The sequence below is a fragment of the Micromys minutus genome, assembly GCF_963924665.1.
Source record: "Micromys minutus genome assembly, chromosome: 1".
In the NCBI taxonomy this organism is placed as follows: domain Eukaryota; kingdom Metazoa; phylum Chordata; class Mammalia; order Rodentia; family Muridae; genus Micromys; species Micromys minutus.
Genome location: NC_137969.1, coordinates 155,187,273 through 155,201,351, shown reverse-complemented (window position 1 = coordinate 155,201,351; position 14,079 = coordinate 155,187,273). Strand labels below are relative to the sequence as shown.

The following is a 14,079-nucleotide window of genomic DNA, read 5'->3' as shown; positions in this document are numbered from 1 at the left end:
ATGTGACACATAATGGTCATATATGTATGCACAATGCACATAGGTAGATACAGGCACAGGTGAAGAATCACGGCTATTGGGACAAACAGGAAGGGATTGTGTCAACATGAATGTCCTCATGGTTACTGTACCTGAGCATCAAACCATCAGCTTCCAGGCAGCTAGGAAGCAAAGGAAGTGTTCTAAACAGTCATACATCCAGGACATTCACACTTGTCAGGACAGACAAGTGAACGGGCTCTAGAGGTGCCCGTCTGTAATCCAAGCAGTGGAGAACTTGAACGTCTTAGGTCCAGGATGGAACAAGAAAGGCAAATGAATTCTTAGTGTGGAACCCTAAGAATACCATGAACACGAAAAGAGACCAGGAGTGGCTCTGACGGCTTTGGGACAGCTTCCCAGCTTGCTGTTCGCAGGGCCATTTGCTGCAGTATTTCTGGATAGTGAGAATGCATTGAGATGTATTTCATCCTTTCTGTTCCCGGCAATTCTCCACTTCCTGAAAAGGTGGCTGGGCTGGGTATCCTGTCTCTTGCTCTCCTCTGTGGTTTAGCTCTGCATTGCCTTTCACAGCCTGCTCTATTTGGCCCCTCCAATAGTAGCTCCCATGGCCTGTGAACCTCGGGTCTGTGCAGTGCGTGTACGTGGAAGTGTCATGGAAGCGGTACTGTGTAAAACCTGTAGAGTAAGAGGGCAAGTGTACACACACCTCAACAGAGGCACTGACTTTCTCTCCTCAGGAACCTTGTAAGCCAAGTCCAGACTCTGGTTCAGAAGATGAAGAATGACTCCGTGAGTCCTTTTGTTGGTTACTGATAAACAGCGATTGTCTAGCCCACTAAGGTTTCCCAAATGCAACAGTCTGCTATGAAAAGCAGTGAGCACCCTGTAGCTAGAGGCATTCAAGTAGAGACAGGGAAGATGCTGCCTGAGGCCTTCTAGAGGATTTTACATCAACGGGGAGGGAGAAAGCAGCTGCCAGTCACAATGACCTTGAAGGTCCCTCCTGTTGCTAAGATCCTGGTCTATAAATAAGTCTCTAAAATGTCTTCAGCTTTGAGGTTCTCACTGTATTATTTCAAGTAGCCGAGGAAGTCAGGAGGGGCTGACTGGATTTCCTAGAGCTGTGATGGTTTGTCAGAAACAATGAGCTTTTTCCTCCCTTCTCATGCAGAGAGTAAACTTCAGCCAAGACTGGAAGGTCATCACGGTGATGATTGGGGCCAGTGACTTGTGTGACTTCTGCATGGATTCGGTAATGAGATAGGGCCTGGGCTTGACCCTGACTTTGCCCATTAGGCTTTGGAGATCTTCTCTAAGAAAGTTCCCTACAACTCACCGAGGGGGCATTCATCCCCTGCCGCATTGTGCACTTGTACACATAACTCATGTACACATTCATGCATACACACTCCATACTGCCAGCCCTGTGGTGTTGGGCACCACATGCATGTCCCAAGTGGTGAAGGACTTTGTAGTCATATCTGGCGCTGCTTCTTTTTCTTAAAATTCTTGAAAGAAACTATTCTCCCGAGCACTTGGGAGAATGTCCCCATCTTCCATTCTGGCTAACGGTCCTAGTCTTCTAGCTGGCCTGTCCCTGACAACAGTGAGTGGTCAGATTCTAGCATGCTGATAGACTCATAGACGGTGGTAGGAGGGAAACTAGTTTTGGGGGCTGGACCCAGAAGGGAAGCCCACCAGTGCCCCTTCTGCCTTCTCATTGGAACCAACAACTCTTTCCTCCAATTCCTCTTTCCAGAATCGTTACTCTGCAGCCAATTTTTTTGACCATCTCCGCAATGCCTTGGACATCCTACATAAGGAGGTGGGCGAGGGCTTCTGTAACTTGGTTACAGCTCCAGGATAGTGGAGGTGCAGGTGGGAGGGGAGGGGAAAGTGGAGCCACCCAAGGGCACCTGTCCAGAGGCTTCAGTCTTATTCCCAAGTCAGCTGCATTCTATTTGGAATGCGCCTCCAGACATCTATGGGACGAAGAGAGAAAGCTAATGTGTACTTCCATCTCTCTCCAGGACAACTGTTTGTGCCAGCACCCAGGCTTGGCATTGCATTTTAAGCAACAGACTGTATCTTGAATGAACTTCATACCTAGCCTCACTTTTACCCCACTGCTACCTTGTGGCAATGCCACGCTGCCCCTGCCATGCCCTGGAAATAGCATTCTGACCACCAGATGCCCTGCGGGGTATCTGAGTCCCTGTGTCCACTCAGAAGACGTTGGCCCACATTAAGTGAGCAGAACTTGGCCAGGAGCCAATGACCTGGCAAATAAGTTGCCCATCGCACCATATTTTGGCTCAGTAAATGATGGCTGAGAGCGCTGTGCTCTTAGCATTTATTGCCATTCCAGAGGCACCATCTATACTGAAGTAGTAGGGGGTTCCCCCATCCACTGCTGTAATCATGTCGTGCATGGGTGGCACCGCCCTTGAAGTGGTCCTGTGTGGGTGGACCCATCTCTTGAGCTTATGGGATGAGCTGAGCTGGAAGTCTAAAGGGAGCCTCTATCCAAACTCTGGGAGGCCCCGCCCACCTGCAGCCTTCTCTTTAGGTACCCAGAGCCCTGGTCAACCTCGTGGACTTCATGGACCCCATTATCGTTCGGCAAGTGTTCCTGAAGAACCCAGACAAGTGCCCAGTGAATCAGGCCAGGTAGGCAGGCACCATTCATCCTATCCAAGAGATTTCCCAGGCCTGGCCTGGCCTTCAGATTCAGCAGTGCCTCTCTGGGGTCTCAGCCACTTAGTCTGCCTATGCCTACAAACAAGGACAGTGCTACCATCATTCTCTCCTGGGAGGTCAGGAACATTGGTCTGATCCCTTACCATATCCTAAATGTCAGGCAGGAACTTCTATGCGCAGTAGCAAGAGCCACTGGGGCTGCTATTGGAGAGACGGAGTAGCCTAAACTACTCGGGGCAATGTGACTGTTAATTTGTGTGTGGTTAAACTGCAACGGAGAGCAAGAGGCCGAACACTCAAGCCAGGCACCTTGTCAGGAAGAAGAGAGAAAGGAAGGATGGAAAGGGTTACTGTCTTTCTGCTTTAACTGGGGTGGAGGGTTCACAGGTGCAATTTCCCCTTCTTTACTCCTTCTCTGTGTACCCAGTGACTTAACAAATCTCAGAGGGTTGACTGTGCCCCACGCATAATCCTGAAGGCTTTGGAAACACAGACAGCCTTGATTTGAGGATTCTGACCTTCCAATGGTGCAAAAGCTTTGCGCACTCAAGAGAAAACATACTCAGAATATAGCCTTTCTTTGGGTTGGAGATATGTAGTGTTATGCTCTCAAGTGACCCTGGAAGCAGTGGCAAGCCAATGCCCCAAGAAAGACCCTTACCACAAAGGGAAACAGCTAACTCACTATGGTGTGTGGGGGTGCTATGGTGCAGTATTTGGTGGATATAGGAAATGATTGTTTTTCCCGAAGGGGAGGGAGGGTATGATCACATGTGTGTATGTACATTTGTATGGTGGACTACACACATGTGCATGTATGTGCACATGTTTGTGTGTGCCTGAGAAGGCCTGAAGTTGATGCCAGGGGTCATCCTTGATTGCTCGTCCACATTATTCAGTGAGGCAGCATCTCAGTCAAATCCAGAAGAAAATACATAAACCAGAGGACAGTAGAGATGTGTGATTGCTCCCAAACCAGGCTTGAGAAAACCCGTTAACCCTCCCAGCTCTGGGTAGCCAGAAGCAGCCCCTGAATGGGGCTTCAGCTATAGATCTCCTTGCCTCCCCTTCTTTATACAGGGTTCTGTGCAACTGTGTTCTAACCCCAGGAGAGGATTCCCATGAGCTGGCAAGGTTGGAGGCCTTCACCAAATCCTACCAGGTAAGGCAGAAGGGAGCCTCTTCTTATGCCCTCCTCCTGTGTTCTTCAGCCCAGAGCCCCCACTGAGCAGGAATGGAGCAAGACATCAGCCATCCTCCAACATGGCTGAGAGTCTCAGTTTTTCTGGTTGTAAATGCCCCAGTGGCATCCAAGGTGACAAAGCCCATGTGGCTACAACACTGGTGTGGCAGGAGGGGGTAGAGGATAGTTCTCACTGATAGCCAGTAAGCCTGGTACTCTGTGAAACCACACTGGAAGCCAGCTTCTTCCCAGATCTCTGACCCTGACTCTCATACCAGTCCCACAGATAGGCCATAAGAGAGAGAGAGAGAGAGAGAGAGAGAGAGAGAGAGAGAGAGAGAGAGAGAGAGAGAGAGAGAGAGCAGGCTGGGAGGCTGATGAGCTCTAGAGTATCTTCTCTGACTTTTGTTCTTTGTGGGACTTTCTACCCAGCCCCTTTAGAGATGGCAGATTTAAAACAAAACAACCAAAAACATTTCCAAACTCTCTGGAACAAGATTTGCTATCAAAAAACAAAACAAAACATTTACATCATATTGAAAGTGAGTCAGTTTTTTCTTCCAATAGAATTGGGAACAGAGAGCTTCTATGTGCCACCTGCCCTTACCCTACCATGTGTTAAAGGCTGCTGTTTGTGTGTGTGTTCCCAGAGTAGCATGCTCCAGCTGGTTGAGTCAGGCCGCTACGACTCTCGGGAGGACTTCTCTGTGGTACTGCAGCCCTTTCTCCTCAACACCAAGCTCCCCACCCTAGAGGTATGTCCCTTGCCCCCAGTCTTGAGCTCTGGAGGAAGAACTGCTGTGGGCATCCTTGCAAGCATACAACCAAAGCAGGAATGTGTGTGCCTCCACGGCAAGAGCATAAGGCGGGAAGGCCACAGGGAGATCTGCAGATGCTACCAGGCACATTTGACGGCTGAGCCCAGGCATTATGCTTCTCATGCTTAACTTAATAAGATTGCCTTGGCTGTCTTTGGGGATACCATGAGCCTTACAGAACAGAAGTGCAGAGACCTGACATCCTTCCTAAAATCAGATAGGACATAGGGCAGGCAGAGTCTCAGGTGTTCAGCTCAACATCGGTGACTTCAGACCACCCAGGGTGTCTCTCTCACATGGCCCTGTGGTGTTAAAGGAGAGTTCTAGTGCTGTGTTCCCACCTTCTGGCCATTGCTGTTCGGCACTTCCTCTCAGTGCAGGAGAGAGGAATGGGTAGAGTAGATAGTGTGTCTAGCCCGAGACCTTATCCAGTTTCAGGGAAGCGGGAAGAAGAACAGAGGACTGTGTCCAGACACTGCAGAGAGAAGAACTGGAGTAGGGTACCCAGTTATCCTGATGCCAGCTCTGGCCATGTCTGCTTGGTGCCCACTTCAGTCCTCTCTGCCTAATTGTGGAGACTAAGGATGAGGAAGGAAGCCCCACCCCCACCCTCCCACCCTTTGCTAGTTTAGTAATCTCACGATAGTAACAAAATACCTGGCAGAGCAATTTAAGGAAGGAATGAAGGTTTGTGTTGGCTTACATTTTAGTTTAAGAAGATACAATATATCTTGGCAGGGAGCCATGGGCCAGGAGCATGAGGTAGCTGGTCACATTGTATCAGGAAGCAGAGAAATAGGAATGTGGGCTCTCAGAGAGCTTTCTCTCTGCACAGTCCAGTGCCTTGTCCATCCAATGTTGGTCTTCCTGCCCCAATTCACCTAACCTAGAAAATCCCTCACCAGTATGCTGGGAAGTGAGTCTGTGGAGATTCTAGATCCTGTGGGGCTGATGTCAATATTAACTTGTTACCCTGACACCCCCAGGAACTGAGCAATGTGCTTCTTCGATACAGCATGAGTTAGGCACTATACAGGTGTAACCAAACAGAGCACTGTTAGAATTAAATATGGAGAATGTGGAGACCCGGTGCAGGTTTCAGGTCACCCAAAGCTATTTAATCTGTGGGAATGCCCTCATGTCCCTCAGGGGCTCCCACAAGAAGACAGGATCTTGTGATCAGTCTCCAGGATCACGTAGCCCACGGCTCCCTCTAACCTCACAGGACCTTGAGGAAGTATGTTTTATCTCTTTCAGAATGGGAATCCAGATACATCCTTCTTTGCCCCAGATTGCATCCTCCCAAGCCAGAAGTTCCACTCTCAGCTCTCGAGGGCCCTTTGGGCCAATATGGTAAGTAGAACGCTTCTGGTAGGGTAGCCTAGTGAAAAGTATCAGCCCTGCAGACTATGGGATAAGCCTGAAGGATCAGCAGCTGGCACATCTGTGCAAGTCTTAGAGCATGGCCACAGGGGTCCTGGAGATCGACTTGGCCAGATTACACTGCCATTGTCCTCTGAGCTATGATAAGGGATGCTGCCTTCACAAAAGTCCTTTAAGGGCTAAGAGGACGGCTCAGGGAGTAAACAAGAGTTCAGATATTTAGGGCTCATGTAAAAGCAGGGGGAACTCCTCTGTAACCCAGTGCCATGGAACAGAGATCCCAGGAGCTTGCTGGCCAGCCAGTCTAGCTGGAGAAGCACACTCACTCCCAAGTTTAGTCAGAGTTCTTCATTCCAAAAATAGAGCAAAGCAGTAGAGAAAGACCCCTGTCCATTGACCTCCTCATGAGCACCTACAAGCATGGATATCCCCTCATAAATGTACATGCACACCACACACACACACACACACACACACACACACACACACACACACACCACATACCTGCCTGCACAAGCACACCAGCAAAAACCCCTCACTCAACCTTTTCTGTATACCATTACTTATGCTCGGCAGTTGAAACCACGTGATCTCCTTTTGGCCCCTGCATGGCCCCTCAGAAATGTTTTGAGTTTCCAGAAAATCTAACTGACTTGCTCTGAACCCTACTGCCAATATAAAATGAAGTTATGAGCCTTCCTGCTGCACAAGGATGCCAGGGAGTGTTCAACAGAAACAAACAAGCTGGCTGTGTATGTGTGTGTGTGTGTGTGTGTGTGTTTTTTTTTTCTTCTCTGTTCAGCTTGAACCCCTGGGAAAGAAAACTAATACTTTGGACCCGAAAGGACTCATAGCTATGGCCTGCCCAACCAAGGTAATAAGAGAGGGACTGTTTTACCTGTCCTCCTCCCCCTCCTTTCCCTCCTCCTCCTCCTCTTCCTCCTCCTCCCCCTCCTCCTTCCTCTCCTCTTCTCTCCTCTCCTCTTCCTTCAATGGGGCTTACTCAGCCCCTAGGCTGAGAGGTGGACTCAGAAGAGGGGAGAGGGAAATGCTTCTTTGAGACGGATGGTAAAAGTGGGTCCACACAGAGAAAGGAGCCTGGGTAGTGCAAGCCAGGAAGGCGTGCAAGAAAGGGAAGAGCAGCTGGGAATGTGGGTGGGAGGGCTAAGAGACGGACTAGAGACTAGAACCTGGACTGAATGTTTTCCACACGAAGAGGACCCAAAACAGAAGCCACAAAGGGAGAGCGTCCAAGCTACCCTCAGGGAGCGCTCAAAAGAACCAGCCTGAATTGGCATAAGGGATAGCTCAGGCCTCCTTTTAAGGAGGAATACACTAAACGTGACTTCAGGCCTGGAGTGGGGGCAGGCTCATGTTCCCATTGCCTTCAGCTCCCGTTTCTGGTTTTGTCTTATGACTTTTTAACCAAATAAGGCCAAGGCTGGAGAGTCCGTAGTGGCCATAAAAGCAGAGTGCCTGACCTAATCTGGGAGGCAGCCACCAGCCTTTCCCACCCCCTTACCAGGCAGAGCCTCAGCCTAGGCTTACAGCTCCCTTGGGATATCTTCTGGGGATCCCATGAAAAGGGGAGCCCCAATCCTGCTCTGTGCTCCCTGTCAGCTGTCTTTTCTGTCCCAGTCTTTGAGACACGAGCTATCTGTGGTAGCAGAGGGTCCAGTGGCTGGATCTGGTGCTCCAAGCAGAGAGAGTCAAGTCATTTGATCATCAGTGTGCACGGGTGCCTCAAGTGCCAAAAATTGATCAGATGCTAGGTAAAGAGGCTTGGGTGAAGCCCTCTATGCCATGTGCGAATGCATCCACTGCCGCTTGCTGAGACTGCCCAGCGACTACAGGAGGGGCCCGGGGAACCTGGGCAGTGAGGAACTCGAGGACTTAAAGGACATCATACCATAATAATTTCATTTTCCATGTATGTGCACCCCTGCTTGTATGGGTGTGTGTACATGCACACAGGGGGGCCAGAGGTAAATGTTGGGTGTTTTCAATTTGGTCCATACTTTAGTTTTCTTTTTATTATAAGTGCACTGCTGCTGTCTTCAGAAACACCAGAAGAGGGCATCAGATCCCAGTACAGATAGTTGTGAGCCACCATGTGGTTGCTGGGAGTTGAATTCGACCTCTGGAAGAGCAGTCAGTGCTCTTAACCACTGAGTCATCTCTCCAGCCCCTTACTTTAATTTTTAAGACAGGCTCCCCTAATGACCCTGGAGCTCACCAATTTGCCTAGACCGGCTGATTGGTAAATTAGAAATCCTCCTGTTTCTACCTCCTCAGTTCTAGGATTACAGGCGCACACTTTCACATCTGGCTTCTTATATGGGCTCTGGGAGTCCAAGTTCAGGTCCTCATACTTGTGTGGCAAACACGTTACACACTGAGCCATCTCCCAGCCTACAGTTGTGTGTCTCGGTACTTTAATAATCAGTATAGCCACACTGAATATCAACCATGAGCATCCCCTCCAGTGCATCAACCCTCAGCCATCATAAGCTCTCCCTCCCAACAGATGGAGAACCTAGTCCTTCACTGTGAGCCTCAAGGCAAATTAGACCCCTTTCTGCCCCAGTTTAGGCAAGGAGCCTCACCAGGAGGTGACGCTCTCCCTAGAATTTCAAGCTTACCTCTTCCATTCTGGACAGAGCCTGACCTAACTATTGATAAGGCGAGGGGAGAGCCAGCCTCCTAGAGCCTGTAAAAAGCCCAGCCTAGAAGAAGCTGTTGCTAAGCAACCTTGGAGCCCATTCCAAAAGGGTCCATCTGTTGGCCAGACCAGCTTCACGGCACAGTGTCTCAGGTGCCATCTGCCATGTGCCTCAGAGCTGTACAAAAGTCCGCCGTATCTCAGTGTGAGCTGGCAGGGGCCAGACCGTGCATATCTTCATCTAGTGTCTAAGCATAGAAGCAACAAGCAGACAGGGTGGGGGTGGGGCAGGCAGCAAGCTGGAAGTGAGTGTTCCAGTATCCTTCTCCCTGATCCCCAGTCTCACTGTTACCACATTCTGCTGTGCCAGGTAGGGACTTCACAATACACCATTGTTTGGTTTTAGGGTGTTTTTGCAGGTTGGGTGAGTTACTTAGAGCTGAGTCTTGATTGGCTCTGTAGACTGTTTCCCCTCCCTACATTAACTGCTTTTCTGGCCTCTTGCTTCCCTAACTCCAGAGCCGAGCCATCTGGAAAATGAGCTCTGTCCTCTTTCAACTTTTCTTCTTCCTTGGCATCTGTTCCTCCCTGAACTTGGGAAGCCTTAAGCATCTTCTTCCTCTTCCTCTTCTTCTTCTTCTTTTTTTGCTGATTGCCTCTCTTCCCACCCCCCAAAGACATCCCTATGTCTAACCCTGAAAACAAGGCTCCTCTCAGACTCTCCTGTCTCAGTTTTATGTCTTCTCTGCACGGATGTATCCTCTCACTGAGGTTGATCTATTTCTAGAGTCGCTATACCCCACCCCCAACACCTTCCATCCTGCCTTGAACTTCAGGCTCCGGCTTCCTTTCCCAGGCACCAACCCTAAATTTCTAAACCCTTAAAACACATTTTTCCTAGAAAGCTACACATGGTAAAAGATTACTGCCCTACCAAAAGAGCAGGCTGTGGAGGGTGGATTAATGTCGCCAGGGCCCAGAGCTCAGGAGAAAGCCCCCTTCCTTCTCTCAGAACCTCCCATCTAACCAGGCTGAAGTTTGGCTCACCAGCTTCTGACTCAACCACTGGCTCCCGCCCTGGATTCTGCCTCCATGCCAGCCACAGAAATCAGGCAGCATCCTCTACCTGCTCGGGCTTGTCGCCAGGAGTCTCATGAAGTCAGCTCCACCCCAGGCCTTTAAACCAGTCTGACTCACATGCACCAAGCAACCAAGGGCCAATAAAGGCAGAATTCCAAGGTTTCTTTGTCCTCTGACCCCTTCAGCACCCTTTCTTCTCCCCACAATGAATGGATTTTATGATGAGATAAATACTTATGTGACTCCAGCTCCTCCAGAAAGGTGAAAACTGTCTGTGGCTTCTGCTCTCTCTTGTGCTTGGCCACACCAGTACCAGCTCCAGCCAGGGTTTCTTTGTGGAGGAAGAATCATAATTAGCACCCACACCCAGTCTTGTCCTGAGGGATGTGTGTCCCCAAGTCTTACATCAGCCTCTCAGCAAATTATGCTCTCCAAGGTCTGTTGTTCTTCATTGCTTAGGAGCATCTCATGTCCTTCTCCCTCATGCCTGGGGGACAAATATGTTGTTCACCTCTCAGCACCATTCTGGGCTCAAGAAGGATGGGAATATAGGTCCATCTTTTGTACAAGGCTCCCAGGCTGTCCTCCTTGGGGGTGGGAAGGATGCTAATGGCATGGGTCGGAGACAGCCTAACTAACTATGCTGTGTGCCACTACAAGCTTCTCTGTCCTGCACTGGAGATGCCACCTGAACGTGGCTGGTGCAGCTGGCTCTGTTTCAGATGGGGATGCTGCCACCCAGAAGAAAAGGAGAGACAGGCCTCATCACTTAACAACTCCCCCTTCTCCTCCTCTTCTTCCTCCTTCTCCTCATTCTCCTCTTCTTTCTCCTCCTCCTCTCCTCCTTTGCCTCCTCCTCCTCTTCTCTGAGTCAAAATAAAAGCTCTTTCTGCCTAGTTTTCCAAGGAGACTCAGTTTACACCTGGAATTGATCTCTAAAGACATCTTTCCCAACCGTCTGGCTGTCCCTTCTCATGTCCCCCTATTTGGTTTCCCTGTTTTCCAGCCCTGGTTATTCTACCCCACAAGCAAATTCCTCAAGTGCCTCTGCCCCAGGTCTACCTCAGCATTTGCTAGTCCAGATCTTAAATTGACCTCGATTCAACTCCATGTTGTATTTCCTCCTCATTTGGTACCCCTGTGTCCCCCCCCCATTCTCCTTTGCAGCTTCCTCCTCCAGTCTTTGGTTAACCCATCACCTGCAACTGGGTGGACTGGGGATGTTGACAGGGCATATGTCAGCACTGATTTACAGCTAGGTGTGGAGGCCTGGAGAGCAGGTTTGTCAGGGAGAAGAGATGAAAACAGGAAGCTGGCTTAAAAGGGGTAAATACACAGAACAAAGAAGAGAGGAAAATGACAGATAATAAAATACTTTGATGATCATAACCCTTCTTCAGGAAGAAATGTGACTCTTGCCAAAAAAAAAAAAAAAAGTGAAGAAAATACACAAGCCGGGGGACCGTAGAGATGTGTGATTGATCTAGTCTAAATGGAGCCCAGACCACAGGATGTGTAGAACTTTCTCTAAGCCTTTTATTAGTGCCTCCTTGGCTAACAAGCATTTATAAAAATCCTTCCAGGAAGGACTGAATCCTGTCCATACAGCGCTCTCTACTTCAGCGCAGAGCCCTGTTGGATAAACCTAGAAGGCAGGGCGGTGAGCTCATCTGCAGCCGTCACGCTGTTAGATAACCTCGGCGTGATTTCTCTTTCCTCCTAGAATAAGCCCTTCCTGAGAACCTTCCGGAACAGTAACTACACGTACCCTACCAAGCCAGCCATTGAGGTAACCTCTGACTCATGTCTGTGTCTTCTTCAGACACAGGTCAGTCCTTCCTGCCAGCGACTTGGGGCGTGGTGCAGGTTTCACTGTTAGTTTAAGCACAAATATATCCATCTTACATACCGGGAATTGGAATGTACAAAAAACAATCTAGAACTAAGGTCCCAGGACGGTCCTGACTTGTTCTCAAGTTGCCTGCCTGACGTCAGTGGTCAAGCCGAGGAGGCACTGGGATCAGTGTGCTGACCTTTGCCGTCCACAGAGACGTCGTCTTTTAATTAAACATCTTAGCCTTCCAGGGTTGAGATAGCAGGGATAAGGGGAAGGGAGTGTTACTGTTAAGGGTGGGGCAGGGGCATGAAGTGCCATCAACTTCCTGAAGGTGGAACCCTAAATTCAGTGGGAAGGGATCTCTGTGCCAGGGATGGGGCCTGACAGGAAGCCGATGTACAGCCACATCACCCCCCCCCCCACCCCGACCTTACTGGGTACAAATCAATCAGTTCCCACTCCGAGCTTTCAGAGCCCTGTGGCTTTAAGAATTAACACTTTAAAATGGCTTTCCGGACCCTGGACCACACCACACCTTGAAGGACCGAGTCTTGGTCCACCCGGATAGAGACGAAAACATTTCGCATCCATGCTGAGAGCTGGTGGGAATTTAGAGAAACATTTGGTATGGTCCTGACCTGGGTAATTAGGACCCAGAAGAGTTCACAACTGTTTAGTAAGCATCTAATATGTGTCATACACTATTTCAGGGAGTTAGAGTAGACCAAACAGATGGGACTTGGCTTCTGCAGAGTCCCATCTGCTGAGTGAAGGCATCTAGGACATAGCTAAAATGATCCTGTGGGATAGGAACAGCGTTGCTCCGAGGATGGAGACTACGGACAAAGAATGATAAGGCAAGGAAAGGCTCCTGAGCCTGTCTGAGAAGGGGAGATTTGTACCGACACGAGCTATATGGAGGGCCAGAGAAAGCACAGAGGCTGGGGGCAGGGCGGATAGGAGGTGATGTTGACTGTAATCAGGAAGATGAGGGAGGTGAGAGTCAGGGCTTGTGAATGTGGCGCTCAGACCAGCTCACACACAGCTGAGCGCCTGGGAATGGAGGTTAAGGGCTGGTGAAGAGTGAACGGAAGCTGGGAAGGATTTGGTAGTGTCTACTCGGCTATTAGAAACAACCACTTTACGAAATTCCTAGGAAAATGGATGGATCTAGAGAATATCATCCTGAGTGAGGTAACCCAGTCACAAAAGAAAACACATGATGTGCTGTCACTGATAATTGAACACTAGCCCCAGAAAGCTCTGAATACCCAAGAAACAACTCACAAAACAAGAAAGGCCAAAAAGTGTAAGCCTCAGTCCTTCTTAGAAAAAAAATTAATAAGTGTATAGCACCCTCTCAGAGTGGGGTACACCTAGACCTTAAATCATTAATAATTCAAGAGCTAAGAATGCAGCCTTGTGGCAATTCTTGGTATTTAAAAATCATTTTCTTTAATCTTTACACACCAAGAAAACTTTGACTATTTCCATGTTACATTTTGTTTTACATGTACTTTATGCTCATTGTAACTAGTAAGATTTCAATGCATACTATCAAACCTTTAAAAAAATCAAGTACTGACAAAAATATAATCATATAGTTTTACACAAAAATGCTTTTTAAAATCTGTACATTTATCTCTGTTTTTTAAAAATAAAGTTTTTTAAATAAAAGAGAGAGGTGGGAGACTACCCTAGCTGCAGCATGGAGACTATTTCATTGGGGAAACTTGCTTTCTGAGGTACGGTTTCCCGTAGTCCCAGCAAGACCTAAACATGTAGCCAAGGACAACCTTGAACCCCTGATTCTCTTTCTGCCGCCACCCAAAGTTCTGGATTGCAGAAGTGTATCCAACTTTTTAAGTCTTTGTTTGGCTTTTGAAATAAGATCTCTGGGTTCTAATTCACAATGATCCTTCTGCCTCGGTCTCCTAAGTGCTGGGAATTGGAGGTGGGAACTGCCACGCCTAGAAGAAAGATCTTTTTTAAGCCAACTAAAGCTCAGAAAGTAGCCTCTGTGGAGGTGCCAAGGGGCTGTCAAGGGACACCCTGACTATTGCAGCAGTGTGGCTGGAAGCTGTCACCTCCAGGCTCTCTGGGTTCTGACTCACAATCCAAAGGAGGCCCTGCTGGAACCACTGACCAATTCCCCGTGTGACTGGAAGAGCCTTGTCAACCTGGCATTCATTTGTCTATTTCCCACCTCCTGCCACCATGTTGAGTGGGGGATGGGCAGGGTGGGGTAGGACCTGTTCTCCTGGATCAGTCTCAGGGATCTCCCACTGCTGGCCAACTTTGAAAAGGGCATGTGCTTGTGTTAATACAGTGTTGCTTAAAGTAGGCAACATCAGCACTACAAAGTTACAGCGTGTTATTCTGCACCTACCTCCTCTGTGTGCAACATCAGCAC

At 48.9% G+C, this 14,079-nt stretch overlaps 1 protein-coding gene across 1 annotated transcript in view; it reads left to right on the top strand.

Annotated features, from left to right (window-relative positions):
- Positions 1–14,079, top strand: part of PLB1 (phospholipase B1) — a gene marked incomplete at its 5' end in the record, with an annotated part of 119,854 nt that overhangs the window by 81,560 nt on the left and 24,215 nt on the right. Inside the window, 9 exons of the mRNA XM_080932949.1 lie at positions 741–792; positions 1,175–1,255; positions 1,763–1,828; positions 2,573–2,673; positions 3,784–3,865; positions 4,537–4,641; positions 5,962–6,057; positions 6,890–6,961; positions 11,553–11,618. Of these exons, the coding sequence (XP_080789075.1) occupies positions 741–792; positions 1,175–1,255; positions 1,763–1,828; positions 2,573–2,673; positions 3,784–3,865; positions 4,537–4,641; positions 5,962–6,057; positions 6,890–6,961; positions 11,553–11,618 (721 nt within the window). The remainder of the gene's footprint in view (positions 1–740; positions 793–1,174; positions 1,256–1,762; positions 1,829–2,572; positions 2,674–3,783; positions 3,866–4,536; positions 4,642–5,961; positions 6,058–6,889; positions 6,962–11,552; positions 11,619–14,079) is intronic.